Raw genomic sequence first — 18437 nt, 5'->3', positions numbered from 1 at the left:
CATACTGAGCATCATTGAAGTGACACTTACTTGCGGCCAAAAGTACGAATTGAAGCCATTAAAGCACCCAATAATTATTATTCTTGGCCAAGATTGGCGGCATTCTGGCTTTTTTAGTCCGAACGGACTGGCCAAAAGCGAAGTAAAAACCAAAACATTTGGTCAACGCTGAGCTCACGAAAATCAACTTTTCGTTCCAAAAGTGAAAAATGCCGCGATTTGGTTTGACCTTAGATGGAAACTCGTCTCTGCCGCTGCGCAGTCGATTCCGCTGCCAGCGTCCACGCTGCACTGGCAGCAAATAAATTTTTGCCTCGAAATGCTGTTTGTGTTTGTTGTTAATAAGACAAGTCACTCGAAGAGTTTGCAAAAGGGTATAATGAATTTTTCAAACTGCCTGCAGTGAATGCAGCACATTGTTTTTTTGAGAACTCTAATATATAGAAATATCATTAAATGCTGTATATTTCCAATTGGTAGAGTATCCAAAAGTTTATAAACACAGAGACCCTCGTTTTTACTCACTTCTCGAGTTGTTTTTCGCAAGAATCGCAAATTAGTCTGGGGCCTGGTTGATCACCTGAGCAAACTCGAACTCGAAACTGAACGCCTACGACAAATGACAACGCCGATGGCGACGCCAACATCTCAGCCATTTTATTTGCTCTCGGCCTCCGCCGGATTCTTTTTGTGTCAGTCGGTTTGCGGATCAGTCTCTGATCAGTTGAGTGGACCACCAATCCGGCGAAGATTGGGCGACCATGCTGAACGGAAAATTCTACACGGGCCTGCCGCCCAAAATGGTGGAGCGCCAGGCGGTGAAGGTGTGCAATCGCCAGGAGTCGCACTTCTTCTGGCCAGACGATTCCCGCGCGGATTCCGCGGTGGAGACCCGAGCAAAGAGGAGAACCAGCCAGCAGCTGGAGAAGCCAGTGGAAAGGATTACTTCCAATCAGAATGCATCCGACGAAGTGGACACACGGCGAATGTTCCACAAGGAGTTTGCCAGTTCTTCCATACAGTTCTATGATAATCTGCAGTCTAATCCTGGAAACAAACCTTCATTGGCAAGGGGTCTACGCAGGGAAATAACCCCAAAACTAACCGAAGTGAGACCCCAGGAATCGGATAAGAAAGCCGAGGACACCAGCAGCCGTCGCCAGCAGGCTTACAGCTCCAAGATCCAGTTCTACGATTACGTAAACGAAGCAGATAACGCTACTCAAAATAACGCCAGGAGACCCCAAATGGACTTCAATGACAAGCGCGAAGTGGAACTGAATTCCAAGAACAGTCCCAAGCTGCAGGTCAAAAGAAATGTGCGCAGTTTCAGCGTGGAACTAGAGCCCAAGGTCACCAAGAAACCCCTGAACGACAGCCCCGAGTGGCGGCGACCACGCCCACTGCCCCTGCCCAAAAGGATACTGAAGCAAACGTCCCAGGATCAGGATCCCTACGACCACGTGGAAAGTCGAGTCCGAAGACTGCAACTAACCCGAAGTCCCGGCCTGCCCAAAAAGCATGTAACCTACAACGAGGAGGCTGCCGAGTACGCTTACTACGACGATCGGGTGGATCGGGAAGATCGCGAGGATCGCGAGGAGCTCACCTACGAGACTCGTCCACGTCAGCAGCCAAATATGCCGACAGGAAGTCGCCAGCAGCAGCAGCAACATCAACGCTCTTTTATGGAAACTAGTCGGAGCAAGCCATTAAATAATAATAATAATTATCAGGCCAGTGGTATTGGTAGTAAAATCTTGCCAAAAGTGCCACAGATCCAATCCGGAGTGGGTAACACACACACTACCGACGAGGATCCCCCCGTGCCCTCTGACCCACGCAAACACCTGCGCAGCAGCCTCTGCTTCAGCGGCGACGCTTTGATGGTGGGCGGTACGGCGTCGCAGTCGCCGCCCACTGCGCAGGCGCGCCGCAGCTCAGCGGGGCAGAGAGTGAGCGTGGGTCTGCCGGACTGAGAGCTCCAGTTCGCGTGTTTGGTGATTAGTGCAGCTACACAGCGAGAAATGCTGTCGATTGCGAAATCAAAAACAAATAACTGCAGCGATTGGGTCAGTAGAATAATGTAGCCATCGTACACGAATATCTGTTTGAAATAGTATTATAAATATTTCTCTGTGTAGTAAATCGACAGCAACAATCTGCATTGCTAATTGAAAGCCAACTGCGACTGCAACAGAAGCAGCAACAACATCTGCAGCACAACAGCCACATCAGCAGCAAAGTTGATGCGACAGCAGCTGCTTTTCTAGGCACGGCAGCAGCTCAAACTTTTTATTAGTTTTTACTTTTACGATCATCTACAATCTTTGCATTCACCCACATGTGAATGAATGAGTCGGCTTTTTTTGTTGTTTTCAAGCGTACAAATATACATAAACAAACCTTGATCTTGACTAATTTGTGAGCGATGCTGTTGTTGTGCACCACGATCATGTATTAATTTAGCTTTTAAAGCCAACGCAGAATAATCTATAATTATAATAATAGAGATATGCTAATAAACTGATACATATATAACCAAAAATGTTTCGAATCGGGAAACATTCAATTAAGCCTTAAACCTACTATAGACATAGAAAATTATACATGGGCACTTGATGAATTCGTTTGGTATTCAGTTTTTAAACTAATAAAGAAACTTATGGCCAACAGGAGAGTGAAGTTAAAGTGGCTATATCATTATATCGAGGTAATCGAAAGCAGGCGCACATTGAACTTGGAAAGACTTGGTGAACAGAAACTTATTGATCCCTCAATCTCACTGATGGGCCTGTAATCTGTTTGGAAATGTATGTTATTCATAGACCATAATGCCATTCGAGGCACCCTTTCGAGCGGCTTTTCTTTATCGACTCATTTAAATTCCCAACAATTTGCTAGTCTGGCAATCAAGTCCGTTGCTCTGGGCAGCTCACCTGGCCAGCCCATTTTGGGGCTGGGGCTGGGGCATTCGCAGGTCCCTGCCCCTAGCTCCTTTCACAAAACTTTCAGAAAGAAAGAGCCATTGAGGTGGCACTGTTAGGAGCCAGCGGAAATCCAACCAGCTCGCAGTCCAGTTGAAGTCCAACTGCCAGTTTAAATCGCGACTGGTCGGTTTCACAAGGAAGCGGGGCATTATGCGGAGTTGCAACCAATTGTCACGCGTGTTGAACTTGAGCTTGACCTTGTCTTGGAACGGGGTGTGGAATAACCACCCATTGTCCAGCCAGCAAATTGCAACAAGTGCGGCAATTATCCATCATATGCCACGGGGCTGCAATCAAGGCGGCATTAGCCGGGGATTTAATTAAGGCATCGCTTTAATTGCCGCCAATCTGCAGCTGCCATGGGAACCCAATTCAAAATCCAGAGACAGGATAAGCGTGCAAAATAATTGTGCAAATGAAGCGTGGTGAAATGTTACGCAACTCCCTGTCCATATCCACTGCCATTTCTCCAACCATTTCTTCGTACATTTCCATTTCCACATCCACTTCCACCAACTCCGGGACAAGACAAACTGCCTCCGCTCATGTACGTCCATACGGCATACATCTTCCGCATTACGATCGCGCATCCTGGCCGATAGAAAGTATTCCAAGCGTGCCGGCAAAAAAGGAGAAACGGGCCAAAAACCAGCTGGCTAACATTTCCTGGCTCGACTTGGCCCCGGCTGAACCTGAACTTCGGGCCAAATGAGAAGAGAAGAAAAGTGCAGCGTTTATTGGGTAATACTCGTGGAAACCCGTTTGCCGCGAGACTGATTTAAAAAAGTCGATAGGATAGGTGGTTCTCCTGCTTTTTAGTGGGTGGGTGGCTCGTGCCGGTCGACCTCATGCACATTAAAAAATTGCTGGCTTAAAGGGCGATGAATAGTTATTATATTATTATATTACCATTTTCGGTTGTTGAACCTTTATTACGAAAATATTTGTACACTTCTATGATGATTAATAAGCAATTGTAAGTTTGTTACTATCGAATAAAGGCATTTCTTTTACTTAGCTTTATATTAACAAGTTCGAGGTCAAATTACGCTACTCAAAAAAGCCATCAATCTTTGCCTATTAACTTTATTGTCGTACATTTTGCATATCTAATTTGCTTACTTTCCTATTAAGTCACAGACCACAACCTGAGCCCCCTCCGCAGTTACAACTTCGAAGAAGTAAATGGCCATCGTTATGTGTAATTACGGCCATAAAGAAACATTTTATTTATGCCCCCTGCCCCATCCGATAAGTTGGCGCTCTATTTCCTAGTGGAAATGCAAATGATGCCTCACTTTGCGCGCGGTAAGCTCTTTTTTACTCCATGTTGTGAGTAGTAAGTCCATGCGTGAAGCGGAGATTTCGATCTGCTACTGACTAGCTGCTCACCTGGCAGGTTTCAATTGCGATTGCCATTGCAAAACATGTTGCAGCAGGTTCGAGGAAGCTGGCATAAAACTGTTGCGTCCGTTGGCCGAACTTTCAGTTTCGTTGGGGCCACGCTGGTGGTTAATACCGTTGAAGAGAGTTTTCACAAGACGCAATACCCCCGAAAAAGCCGCCACCCAAAATGAAAGTGTGCTGGAATGTAAGCTGTTACACCCGAATCGTAGATTCACAATTAACCTGAAATGGATACTATCTCCTTAGTTCTTCGCTGCGGCGGTGCTGTTAGTGACGGTCACCTCGGGACTGAGACCTCCGCGATCCTACTATCGGAGGAGCTACTTCAGTGCAGTGGGTTCGGGATCTGGGCACGGACCCAGCTCCCTGCCAGGACCGGTGAGAATAGGACCTGCTGGTTACCTCCGCGCCGATCTGCAAACGAATGAGAGCAAGCACCGGCCACTGAGCAAAAAGTATCCCAAGAAGAGCCATTACAGACCCTACGGATCGGTGAGTTGGGCTAACAAAATAAGATATCAAATAATGAATTATTCCTCTTAAATATAGCAAGAGGAAGAGGACTACTCAGGCGAACAACGCTACAATTCCGCCGAATATTCAGGAGAGTCCTCCGTTCAGGACAGTCGGGAGTACACGATTGGCACCCAAATTCGCGTCCAGCATCCCATAACTGTGCCCAAGAAGTCCAGTTCCGGCTACCAGAAGCAGCCAAAATATGTGACGGCCATTCCCTACAAGGCATCTGGTTATGGATCCGATATCCACAAGCCCTCCGGTTATGGATCCGATGTTCATATTGGGTCTGGAGAGGATGTAGGACCTCCTCCGAAGAGATCGAAGTGGACCCCAGTGCAATACGAATCGGAGGCCGATCCCTTTCATCTAGTGCCACCTCCAAAGGCAACCGTCGCATCCAGCAGCAATTCATATAGTGTTTATGAGCCCGAGCACGATGACTACGAGGTGGTTCCAGTGCCCCGACCAAAGAACCACGATCGCTACAAAAGCGTCGCCTCCAAGAAACAAATAGAGGCCTACCTGGAGGATCAGCAGAAGCTGCTCGACGAGGCCATCAAGGTTCAGCTTTTGAACAATCCGAAGCTGCAAAAGTTCTTCAAGGCCCAGGCGCAGGAACAGGAGCGTGAATCGCGGCCAGACCTCGAGATCGAGGATTTTGAGGCCTATCCGCCCAACTTTTCGGGGCCCGGACACCTGCGCAACAAGTACATCGAACACCCACCATCTTCTCCGCCGAAGGGATCTCGATCACGCAGGCGTCCTCCAAGTGGAGATCTTAACCGACCACCCAAGACCATCATCAAGCCCAAAAGGAAATACCGATCCACAGCACTGGTCATCAATGTGTGAGAGGGATTACTAAGTCCTGACTTAATCGTTAATTTAAATATCGCTTATAAATACTTAGAGTAGTCTTGTTGTACAGAGTATTTTTAAGTAATAAAAGACCATTTATTTTAAATGCCTTTTTTTAATGACTTTATATGGGAAGTTGCGCATTGATATAAAAAAAATTATAGAAATATTTCAATGCATTTAATTTATAATTTACATATTTTAATATAAGAGTTATTTGGCACTTTAAACATAAATGTATGTATATTTTCATATCAAAAGAACGGTGGCGGTCTCTATCGGTTTTTTATAGAAGTATACAGTATCGGTTATTGTATCAGCTAAATGTTTGGTGTCCCGGCTATCTACCATTTCATGAGGAGAATTCGTCACCTAAGTGAATCCGATAAGGATTGCTTCTGGCTTATGTGCTTTTAAAAAAATAAGATTATATCACTTAACTCAATTGCAAATTACCTTTAAATTTAATGATGTTTTCAAGTTTATAATCCGCCACTTTAATTTAATATATTAATTACTCATCAATTTAATTGGATTCTGGATTCGTCACACCCACATACCCATAATTGGACTGAGCTCCAAATTTCACGACAAATTCTGGCGACGTTTGCCATTTTAAAAATAAACGCAGTCAATCATAAACGTGTGTTGTTTATAAAAATAGACGTATAAAGAACACACTGGAAGCAACACACCCATGAGACACCTGTTTCGGTCCCAGGCAAATTCTCGACTCTTACCTCTTTCGCAAATCCGAACGAAAATCCGCAATTGAGCAAGCCAATTCCATCGATTGCGATTGCCGCAAAAGTGGGTGCACAAAGGCACGCGGAGAAGAAATCATAAAAAACAATAAGCAGCAAAAAACAAAACCGAATTGATTTTCTTAATTGACTGAGCAGTTTCAACAGAAGCCAGACCCCAAAGCCAGCCAAAGCAAAAATCCAAACTCCAAGCCGGACCCTCGAGTCCACAACAAATCTGACCTTGAAAGCTAAGCTCTGAAAAGTGTTGCTAATATTGTTAATGTAATCGTTGTCGGTGGTGAAAAAGAATGCCAACCAATGGATGTGGAAAGTACAGAGGGAAAAATGATAAAAATAAAGTCCACAATAAAACGCTAGTCCTAAAAATGTTTATTATTTATATTTAAATATTTAATATTTATATTTTCTATATAAATAGAATATAGTTCTCATAATAATGAAGTCAAATTTGAATAGATTTTGAGAGATATGGAATGAAATCAATTATTCAACCATGTCCTGAATTAATTTATTATTTCCGAAGTAAATATATATGTAAAAGTGCAATCAAATAATAGAATAGCAATCGGAGCTCGAATTAAGTTGTAAATAATAACACACATATGCTGAGAACTCAACAGGTGAGAGGAAATAGCAAATTAGCTGTCATTCTTGCGTTCGATGGTGCATAAAATATGCAAAATATTTGGATGTAATTAAGTTGCACTAACGCAACTGGAGCCTGACGGATCGCAATACCATTGGGAATTGATTTAGAGCCCCAATCCCCTAATGAACCAGTGCCACCCCCACTTGCACATGGTTTTCCGGCTTAGCCAGAGCCAGCGCACCAGGCTGATTTCATTTTCATCGGAATTTTGCACAATTGGCCAAGATTACTGTCAAATGAGCGAAACCCGTTTGAGGTCTTTCCTTGTTGGCCGCATAGAATCGTAACAGAAACTCGAAACTTGTTTCGCACGTACGAAAGTCGGTTGTGTAATGCCGCTTTTAGTGGGCGTTCACCACCCGAGGTGTTTAGATAAATCTGCTGGAAATTAAATAAGCTGCCACTGGCCGAAAAATAAAAGACTGCAGGACACGAACTTGGTTTCCTTCATATATTGCTTTTACGCGTTTATAGTACAAATTGCTCAGACGTCCCAAGGCCCAAATTACCATAGTTTCTAAATTAATTTTGAACATTTTTCAACATCATCGAAGTTTATTGACTTCGCTTTTCTTGGGAAGACTTAAATGGAAAGTTTAATGGGAAAGTCACAGAGAAAAAGGTCGAAATTTCTTAAGTTTTTTCATATTTCAAAAATATGCAAATGATATTTTGAATATATATTTTGTAATTTAAATCAGCAATACCCCTTGGGCAGCAGCGATTAATTTTCTCTGTGTAGGATTATAAATTAATAACAAACAGTACGCATATAGGAAGTACGATACAATTGCTCTTAAACATATCACACGAGAGTTTGATGGAGTCAAGAAAAGAGTAGGGGTTTTAGTTGTGATAGGGAGAATTGGAAAAGAAAAGAGAGTCCCTAATAATGAAGACGATGCATAATGTCTGAGTGGGGGACAGTGGGGCTTAGACCTTGTTGAAGGAGTAGGTGAAGCCATCGGGCGTACGGTTCAGGGACAGTTTTCCGGGAGGCGAAAAGCGGTGTGGGTTGGGGGTGGTGGTGGTGTAAAACGCCTGCTGGGGCTGTGGTTGCTGATATTGCGGCTGGGGCTGCTGATACTGGGGCTGGTACTGCTGCTGCGGCTGCACGGGCTGTGGGTTGTACGCGGGCTGGGGAGCAGGACGGTACTGCGGCTGGGCAGCGGGCTGCTGGTAGCTCTGCTGGTTCTGCCCGAAGGAGGGATCGTTGTAGCGGGGATCGTAGGAACCATCATCTCCGTAGTCGTTGCTGCGGAAACTGGCCTGGGGCTGGGGAGCGGGAGCCTGGTACTGCTGTGGCTGGTACTGCTGCTGTGGCTGATATCCCGCTGTGGGCACAGGCTGTGGTGGAGCAGGTGGTGCCTGGGGCAAGTGATCTCCAGAAGCTTGGAAGCTATTTCGGAATAAACACCAATAAATTAATACGGGTTCGCGTATTGGTCCTATATAGTTTCCTTACCCATTTTTGCCAGCTGTGTACGAAATAGTACGCCTCTGGCCCGTGGGATCCAGATAGCTGTAGCTGCCATGACGTGTTCCATCCGCATCCGTCTCCTCCTTGAAGTTGATGCCATCCTCCTGCTCATAGGCGGCTCCGAACTTTCCATCTCCGGACAGATAACGCTGCTCACTAATGATGGCCGCCGTTTTGGGGTCCTGGTGGTAGTGCTGGCTGGAAGCCAGGGCCACCAAGGTGGTCAGTGCAAGCTGTCAAGAATTCAAAATTAATTGTACAATCTACAACTATTTAAGTGCTACTAATTCATTCATCTGAACCATGATCACTTAACGTAATATAAGGTAAGATTTTAATTGTCAGATGCTTTCACCATTTAATGTATACTCTAGAATATCCTGGTTGGAATTGACACTTTTGTCCGTAAGGTTGATTACTTTTCTCTTAATAGCTTTTAAATTGTTCGAACACCCTTGAATAAAACACAACTCACAAATCTGAACATTTTGGTGCGGGGAGTTTGGAATATCCTTGTCAAGCGTAAACTGCACACAATTTTCTCTTCTTCTCGAGGGGGATTCACTCGCGCCTTTACGCTTACAAGTCGGTTAATTGGGAAATGGGACCGACGGCAACGGATTTGTGGAGTTAACTGCCTTCCGCAACGGCGCCGCCCAAGCTTTTTATAGTCCGAGCGGGAACCTTGGATCGCTGGATCGCCGATCGGCTCCGCCTAGGCACTCCAAGCTATGTAATTGTGTTGGTACTATGAACGTTAACGGCAACAACAAGTCGGCCAAGTCGGCGTAACAATAACAAGAATCGAGCTAAGTGCTCCAATAAGTCAACTTTGGGCAAGTATTGGTATCGCGGTCGTGTTGCCAAGTCGTTTTACCAGTTTCGATCTCTTTCGCTTGGAGCGCCAACTTTTGCTTTCTATATATACGAATATATGCTATATGCACTTAGTTCCACCGTTTCTGGCTGCACCAGGCCCAAGCCCAAGACGAAACTATTTTTTAATTATTTCAAAAGTTTTTCAGCTGTAATCCAGCCTCAGCGCAGGTATCCTCATCTGGGAGGGGATCTATCGAAACCAGGAATTATCAATTGGTTCTGCAGAGCATGATGCAATTTTCATGGCAATAGTTTAATTTGGGCGTAGGCAAAAAATAAAATGTATGGAGCATACAAATAAAATGGGATATAAAATGGATTAAATAACATGCCTTTATATTACAATAATGTTCAACCTTTTGTTTTCTGCCATTAACGCGGCCTAAGCTAAAAACAGAAATAGAAAGTAACTGAAAACACCATGTGGAAGAAATTGGCACAAGCCTCGTTATTGTCTTTTTGATTTTTCCAGTGTGAAAAGCCCGTGGAAACTGTCGATTGTGATGGATAACTGGGCGGTCGCCCTCTGCTCAAAATCCGAACAGATCTTGGGAAATTCGCCAAATGAGCGTTGTTAACTTTTCACTCCCCTCTTCAAGTTGTAAAGTTGTAAAGCCGTTTGTTTGCCTTTTAGCTGGATTTGCATTCTGCATGTGCATGGCCAAGTTGATTTATATCTAGATCGGACTGAGAAGCTGGACTTTGTGGTGTGGCCAAAAGCGCTTGGCAACAATCGCCAGAGTTACCGCAATGTGTTTGACTTGTTGACTCTGCGCTGGCTTCAATTATTTATTGTGTTTGAAATGTCTGGCATTGTTTGGGCTTGTTTATGGCCAAAGCAGTTGGCCGCCCACCCACATGCCACATGCCACACGCCCACTCCCACGCCCCCACTTTGCGTAATGTTTGCAGAGAACTTTTGGCATTATTTATGATCTAACAATGCAAGCAGGTCTGCATCCCCAACTTAGGTGAAGTTTTATATCTAGAGTCAAATGAACATTAATTTATCTATATAGATATTCATTTTAATTGTAAACAATTTTTCTTAAGTCCTCAAATTCGACGCAAAGAGAATTAGAGCATTTAGGTATGCAAATCGGGTTTTCATATTTTAATGAGCGATTTCCACACAGCGACACACTCTCGCACACAAAGTAGCCGCATGGGGTCGAAGATTTCGAGTAGCAACACTCTCATTTACACCGTTATTTGCCCTTTTGCAAGTCGCCATCGTCTGAACATCGCCATCATCATTACCATCGTCATTATCCGGCGGGCTTGTTTGTGTGGCCAAAAGCGGAGAACGCCCTCTCGCAGCAGGAGGCGGTGATCAGAGCAGAAAGCGGTAAAAGGAGGAGGAAATTAAATCAGTTGACAAACAACAACAGGAACTGCAGCTATGGCATATAGCTCCGGAATATATACTTGTATGTGCGAACGCCATGGCAAGGAGGCGATGGCAAGAGCAGCGGATCCAAGGTGAGGCCGAGCAGTTGAGCATGGCCGGATTAGCTTGAGGGTGTGCCCATCGGAGGGTTGAAACGGTCCAGCTACAGTGATCACTCGGAAAACGGGAAGTTTTAGAATTTCTTATACTTAAAATATCCATAGAAATGGCAATACAGTTATAATTCAAAGTACTCCAAAACTATATCTTAATTCTCTTATGGAATAACATAAATTTTCAAATTTATTATTAATTAATTCAAAATATTTCATTAAATCCGTCATGTGCGAGCGTCCACTGTACTCCCGACACGTCCTTCTTCGCTGGCCTCTCTGCTGCTGCCTTTTTGATTTCCATTTCGATTTTGAGGCGTTTGCCTGATGCGACGATACTGCCACCCAGAATTTCGAGGGAGGGAGTTGTACCAGGAGGTTGATTTTGTTGTTATTTCTGTTGTGATTGCCCCGTCATCTGCAGCAGCCAGAAAGAGATGGCTGACGGGCCCATTCAGCGTTTTATTTGTCAGGCTTTCACTTTGGCCGAGTTAATCACAATCGGCGAAGAGATAATGAGGGTTGTGCCCTCAGGGAGGGGATGCATCATGCAAAGCAGAGCGTTTTCCTCATCCTCATCCACATCCATGCTGTCGTAATTCCGCGATGTCTCTCAATTATTTCAGCTGCTATTCCGAGCCCAGGAGCCCGGGTCAGAGCTGCGGATCAGGAAACTAGGAACTACCACCCGAACAAAGCGAAAACGAGCAGGCAGATATATGGGCAGACAATTGCGATTATTTGTAATTCAAGATGCAGTCGAGCGTTTTCTGAAATCGAGCGAGTCAACTCCGCGCGGAAGGCTAACAAAAATTTAATGCTAAACGCTTATCGGTTCCATCATCACCATCTACATCTCCATTTCCATTTCCATCAGAAGTCAAAACCAAACTCGCCAAACTCGTCGGGAAATACGATCCATTTATTCCTGGTGGAAAGGAGGCAAGTAGTTTGAGATGATGGGGAGATGGTGATTTGATAGCTGATTCACGGATGACCCTGCACACTCGTCAAAAGTCAGTCAGACAACTCTAGGTACACTGCTAAAAAATGCGCATATTACGCGGAATAAATATTAGGTACAGTTTATATGGATTTTTCAAAAAACTAAATGTTTTATGTTTTTTTGTAAACTTGAAAAGAATTAATATTAATCGCCATTATCATATAATTCCTATAATATTCATATACCTATAAATTTGTTCCTATGTATTTCCCTTAAATACTGCTTATCCAAATCCGACTTCAATCACTCATCCCTTATGAATGTGTAACTCGATATATACTCTTAACTCCCGTGTAAGTGCCCGCTAATTGCGCATCTGCTGAATTTTCACATCGCGTTTCCATTTTCCTGGCCACGGTTTCGCTTACCGTTTGACTTTTCCTCCGGCCTAGCAACTTTGCTTTAAGCCATAAACTGTCGCATAACTAACGTGGTTTATATGGCTTAAACCGTTTACAGCTCCACTGGACCAGTTTCCCCACACGCACACATACGCATTGGCCCGTTGGCAATATCAAGGTCATCTTACGTGGGATTATTGCGTGTTTTTCTAGTGGGGCGGGGGGGAGCGAAGAGGGCGGTGGAAAACGAGTTTTTCGCATGCGTAGCGGTTTTCGCAATGCATTCGCAGACTTCCGCATTTCGGGGGCCTGATTACTGGGTTCGGCTGTCTGCGCAGTGTGCGAATATGCAAATCGAACAAGGAGTGACGTCAAAATACCAGTGAGGTGGAAAAGGAAGCGGAAAAATAATAACTGAGAGAAATAAGTTGGATTAGAACCATAGTGCCAATAATTTTAATCGACTGCTGTTAACAAAAGGTCATCTTAATGGAGCAGATACACAATTTCTGATTCTGACAACATAAAAACAACATATTTTACTTCAGAGTTTTCCCTTTTAATTTGAATTGCCTATGTATGTATTTTTTAAGTTCTCCAATTTGTTTTATCTATGCCCTCAAAAAATTGAATCGTTTAAAATTGGTAAAAAACATTCAAGTCCATCATTTGGGTCTTCATCAGAAGTGGTTATCTGCATCCTGTGGCATTCGTGAATTGCCTTCTGCCCTTGTCCTTGAAATGTGGCATGCCACTGCCCAGTTGCAGTTGCTACACTTTTCGAAAGTTGTTTTGCAGCCACCCAAATTGTTGACCTTGTCGAAAAGCTGGTGCACTGAACCCTGATCATTTAGCTTGTGGGGCCCAGAACGTACGGCTCACTTTTTCGGGGGGAAGGAGTACTTTTCCACTTCCAAGCAACACTTATCCGAAGACCAAGAAAAATCTGAGATAATTTGAATATCATATCTGCAGCCAGAAGGTCAGCTCACAAATGAGACAATTAAGCCGATGTTGACATCTATTCATTGGCGAAAATGATTCATGATTCAACGCACATTACACATTAATTACCGCGCTATTAACCAACTTATGATTTCCATGCATAATCGCATTTTCAATGTCACATCGGATGGGGTTTATTTTCAGTGGTGTTACTTTTCGGTGTGACATGCAAACAAGTGAACGATTAATTGCGTTGGCAGCGCCGACATTTCGACAAATCGGAATCGCTCATTCACACAATCCCCTGAAAATGGGCATTAAATTCCGGTTGATTGTGCGCCGTTTGTGGGACAATGTCAAACGTCAAAGTGCAAGAATTTGACAGCCAATAAACAAACAGCCCACAGCCTCAAATAAAAAACAAATAAACCGGAGTGCCGGCGAGTTCCGCTCTCATGACACGGCACTAAATTATTATCGAAAAATATACCCCGTCCACTTGACGGGCTCACTTGTAATCGATTTGATATTTAGACCTCACCTCCACTCAACTCGCCTTCCGAGCCACTCAACTCGAGCGTTTCGGCTCCTTTTTCACAGGTGATTAGATGTTGGCCACGTCTGCGGCGGCGGCTCAAAGTGCTTAATTAGCCTACCGTTTCTTGCTGCCTTTTTTGTTATTACTCTGTTATGCTTGCCACTTTGTTGTGGCTACTTCAAGACAATCCAAAGCTGGGACACTGAGGAAATGGACTTTACTGAATTAAATTGAAATATAATTACGGATTACTAAGTTAAGTAGCCCATAGACAATTTACTTATTTTATTAATTTGGTCATTATATAAGTTAGTTGGCTTAATGGAACTCTTTGATATAAAAGGGTTTCTACAATGAACTTTGCTTATGATTTATTTTCGCTGAGTGTATAGAGCCGAATTAAAAACTGAAGTCGGCATGCGATAATGATATGCCAATCACAAAACTTAAGCAGCATGTAGAGCGGATCAGCTCATTGGGTTCGTTTAAAGTAGAATTAGCTGCGAATTTGGAAACCGAAACATTTCGAATAGTTGGCTAATTACAGCCAGGGAATTTGGCATTTTCATTAGCTCACCGATAGAATTTCCTGTACTATACCATACTATACGAATAGGAATAACAAATTACGGGCTTTTGTACAGGTAAATACCCCGGGCTCATCACTTCCTGATTACGTGAAACTGTCGCAATTCAGAGCCCGTAAATCTCCGATGTAAATTTGTTTATTTTAGCGCTGATCCTGATCCTTAGCCTGACTGACACAACAACGGGCCAATTAACTGCTGCCAAGAAATGCTGGGAATCAAAAAGTAAATAAATCAAGAAGAATGGACCCCCTTAATATTTCCTGGGCCTGTGCAATATTTTGCAACAATATTTCCAGCTACCCACACGAGTTTTGACAGCCATCGACAGTTGGCAAAAAAGAGAAGAGAGTTCCTGAAGACCAGGATTTCAGTTTCTTTCTTCGGCGCACAATGCCTGCGGTTGATTTTTTGTCTTCATGCTTTCCATTCTCCAGAGCCTTTGTCTTGCTTTTTTCCTGGCAATTATTTGGCAATTTCTTTAGACCGCTTTCGCTGGTAACATTCACTACAATATATGCTACGAACGGAGCAGGATTATTTTGGTCATTGCCATGTTCTCACATCCTCGCATTGTCCTGCGCCCATGAAAATATTTACTTAAGACCGGGCATTGAACACACAATTAAAAGGTTTTTCCAAGCTAATTGGTTTCAATTATTACGGGTCTCGGTCAGAGACCAAAGCGCAGAATCCGACCAGATGATCGGAGCTCTTCCAGATCCGAAGGATCTGGATTCAGGGATTCGGCATCTAGATCTCCGGCGGCGGCTTCTGCGTTGCGCGATTTCACAGATCATTGGCGTCGAGTTAATTGGCTCGGACGGTTACTCAAGATGTTTCGTCATCGATAGGGGCGAACTGTTATGAAAGATGCTCGAAGTCGGTTCATGAAATTCTTGGGAATCATTATGTTTTTGTTGAACATCTCAATTTTTCGTTTAATTGGATTAAGTTGGATGGTAAGGTGAAATCTTCAGCGATATATAATACATAGATTTAAATAGGGACTAGAAAGATATTTAGCCATCTGTCTATTTTGCGATTTAATAATCATATTCAAAGACCTCTAATCGCTAACCAGCCTATCTCAATATTCACCACTTTTGAGCCATATTTTAAGACCCAGTCGACCAGTAGCTGGAGTGTTTAGCAGCACTTTAGAGCATTATTGCTTATTGTCCATTCGGACTAATCTCCTACATACGCTCACGCCCTTCGGAGGTGAGTACGACAATTAACCACAACAAAGCACAAATTATGTCATAGGCGTTTTCCGCTGATGGCTTTTCCATTTCCCAGGGCTGAGAATTATGACAATAATGTGACAATTTACATAGCCGGCAAACAAATCGCGGGGTGCAAATGAGTTTTGCGTTCGGATGGGTTGGGGTAGGGGTTGGCAGAACCACCCCTTGGAGAACTAGTCCTATGGCCTAACCAGTTGAAACAGTTGCACTGCGGGCCAACAGTTCATTGCTCATCCTCGCTCATTCTCTCATTAAAATGGAACAGACCAGCGCACAAAAAGTGGTTCCAGCTCTGCGGAATCCAAAGCCCGTTTCATCATATATTAAGTATTTATATGCTGAAGGGATATATGCATGTGCCCTTCTAGCGTAGGACATCAGGATGTTGCCGCTGTTCACGTGACATTGTCACATTATAATTGCCAGCCCCCGCGCGCCTGTTTCCCCTGAAAATATGTCATGGACCGGCGCTTTCGGAACGCCGACTTAACCGTTTTGTCAACGGACCCGGCCCTCAAGTGTGATCCGCACGGCAAACAGTGTCCGTCCGACCAGCGTTTTTTAAGCTGCTCACGAGGAACACAGCACGCGCAGCCCAAAGACACCCCATGCACAGTGGGCAGAGTACTAATGAACTATATACAAAATACTAACTTAAGCTTATACCAAATTAAACAGTTTCATTAAGACATATATACAAACCACCCATTGCCTAACAATCAATGTGTTTCAATTACGACATCAGGCTCGAAGAACCAGTCAAAGTAATATGATTTCGTACAGACGTAGTTTGGTAAAAATTTGTTTATTGCTAGCTAACCATCACTTTTAACCACTGTCACCTAGCCACAGTGAAGCTGACAAGCCACGGCGAGTCAGTCACAGCTCGCGTATCCGTCAGATAGTTTTTTGGGTGCCACAGGGTTTCGGATTGGTTTTGACTGTCGCCATGTTTGCGTTAGTGCTAATCCCCGCAGCGGGTTGTCGCTGTCGCCAGCCGCTTGCCGCAGATGATGCAAATATTATATGAAGTGTTCGAGGGCACTTCAGAAATTAGTTCCCATGTAAGCGCTTTAATGTGGATGTGCCATCGTGCCTCTAGCTGGTCCTCCTCCCTAATCTCCTGAAGCAAATTGAAAGCGTTGCGCCGTCTCCCTCGCTCAGCAGCTGTTGTTCCTCTCGGTTGTCAATTGCGATGTCAGAAATCACGCGCCCTGATTCTCATTTCGGTTTTTTATATTTTTTATCGACACCAATTGGCAGCAGGCTCGTTAGGCAGCCGCAGATACATTCAATCGCCCTCTGCACCGTTTTCCTGGCCCGGACATGTCCCATTTTCGGATTAGTGGCTAAATCCCTTTTTTCTGACAAAATGGCTTCGATAAAAAGCGAAAATCACCAGACTAAAAACGAAATTGAAGTTGATTTTGTTGCTGTTCCCGTCGACAGCTGGCGATAAAACAAAATGTGGACAACCATTTGATATTTGGGCCACCACTCGATCACTTTTTAAAATGTGAAAAAATTATGGCAAAGTGTCTGAAAAGGTTCTTTTGTTTTCAATGAAATCTTGATAATTTATGAAAACATGTTTCAAGTGTATGTGCAATACCTTTTCAGGCTTACTATTCTAAATAACAATTTTTAATTTTGATTATTCATACAAGATTATATATTTTACAGAACATTATATGCAATAAATTCAACAAAATCTATGTGCAAGATGGTTTCCCTATCCAGCTTTTTTCCACTGTTTTTTTTTTCAAATATATTTGTATGACAAAGTAGTTTGCTTGCTGGAAAATTAATTTACAATCGCCGGGTCCAACACTCCAGACTCACTTGGAGTGCTTCAATTGCTGGTCCTACAAAATAATTCTCGAGCCTTGTTGATCCTTTGTGGCTTACTCGCGTCGTTCAGCGAAACAAAAGCCCTCGAAAATTGGTTTGCCAATATCCCGATTTCAGTTTCGAACTGCTGAACTTGCTTTTTTGTAGCGTTTCGCTGGCAAGTCCAACTCGCTAACTACCCCTTTTGTTTTAGGCGCTCCGCACATCCTGCACACATATCCTTGTATCCTGGGAGCGCAGCAAGCCCTAATGAGGTGATGGTGTGAGTGACGTGTAGCAAGCTCGTTCCCGATTTCGAGTGTTAAGTGGCCACTTCAAAACTTTCCAAGTGCCCAGAACCACCGACAACTCAACCCGAATCGAGAAACCGAAAGCGACAGTTTCTGTTTGGCGACTTCGCGATTTCCCAGGTCGAGGTTGAGTTTTTGAGGTTGAGGTCGAAGCTTTGTCAAAGTCGATTTGTTACATTTCTCAAGTGGCGAGTCCTTTCCCCTTCGTCCCCTTCGTCCCAGATCCTTTCTGGGAGCTCTTTCAATATTTGCCGAGCTCTCATCGAACTGTTGCGGAATGCGAGGGCAGGGTTGTTACACTGAAAGACGAACCTTGCATTCTGGAGGGGTGCTCTTGAAGAACACAAAGAGCAAAAAAGGGGTAAGAAATGTAACGATTTATTAAGCTAAAATCTAAAATTACATTCAGATACTAAGTTAATATCTATGGTACTTATATCTAGTATTTTAAACTACTTTATTCGCGGTGCATTCCTACTTCTATTGAGAGCTCAGTAGCTCAGGGTTGATCGGGTCTCGTTATGATGACATATGGCCTCCCATTGACGAGGGTGACGCGACGGCTTTTCACTTTTCA

General features: G+C 43.8%; 3 protein-coding genes and 1 long non-coding RNA gene across 4 annotated transcripts; 2 read left to right on the top strand and 2 right to left on the bottom strand.

The window, feature by feature from the left end:
• The first annotated feature begins 690 nt into the window (after positions 1 to 690).
• On the top strand, positions 691 to 2678 carry LOC6612919. The gene is made up of 2 exons (XM_002037375.2): positions 691 to 2072; positions 2145 to 2678. Exon 1 carries the CDS (start codon positions 762 to 764, stop codon positions 1977 to 1979), a length of 1218 nt encoding a protein of 405 aa, XP_002037411.2. The 5' UTR covers positions 691 to 761; the 3' UTR covers positions 1980 to 2072; positions 2145 to 2678.
• Positions 2679 to 4294: 1616 nt separating this feature from the next.
• LOC6612918 lies at positions 4295 to 5880 on the top strand. Its single transcript, XM_002037374.2, has 3 exons — positions 4295 to 4581; positions 4644 to 4889; positions 4947 to 5880. The coding sequence occupies exons 1-3, from the start codon at positions 4564 to 4566 to the stop codon at positions 5766 to 5768; spliced, it is 1086 nt and encodes a 361-aa protein (XP_002037410.1). The 5' UTR covers positions 4295 to 4563; the 3' UTR covers positions 5769 to 5880.
• A 1832-nt stretch (positions 5881 to 7712) lies between these two features.
• Positions 7713 to 9312, bottom strand: LOC6612917 (DNA translocase FtsK). The gene is made up of 3 exons (XM_002037373.2): positions 9146 to 9312; positions 8656 to 8903; positions 7713 to 8589 (listed from the first exon to the last, which is right to left on the bottom strand). Exons 1-3 carry the CDS (start codon positions 9155 to 9157, stop codon positions 8124 to 8126), a joined length of 726 nt encoding a protein of 241 aa, XP_002037409.1. The 5' UTR covers positions 9158 to 9312; the 3' UTR covers positions 7713 to 8123.
• A 2458-nt stretch (positions 9313 to 11770) lies between these two features.
• LOC116801520 lies at positions 11771 to 12469 on the bottom strand. Its single transcript, XR_004362069.1, has 2 exons — positions 12427 to 12469; positions 11771 to 12095 (listed from the first exon to the last, which is right to left on the bottom strand). It is a non-coding gene; the product is annotated as an uncharacterized LOC116801520 (long non-coding RNA).
• Between the last annotated feature and the right edge of the window lie 5968 nt (positions 12470 to 18437).

This window comes from Drosophila sechellia, chromosome 3R (genome assembly GCF_004382195.2).
Source record: "Drosophila sechellia strain sech25 chromosome 3R, ASM438219v1, whole genome shotgun sequence".
NCBI classification, from domain to species: Eukaryota; Metazoa; Arthropoda; class Insecta; order Diptera; family Drosophilidae; genus Drosophila; species Drosophila sechellia.
This window is presented reverse-complemented; position numbering and strand designations above follow the sequence as displayed.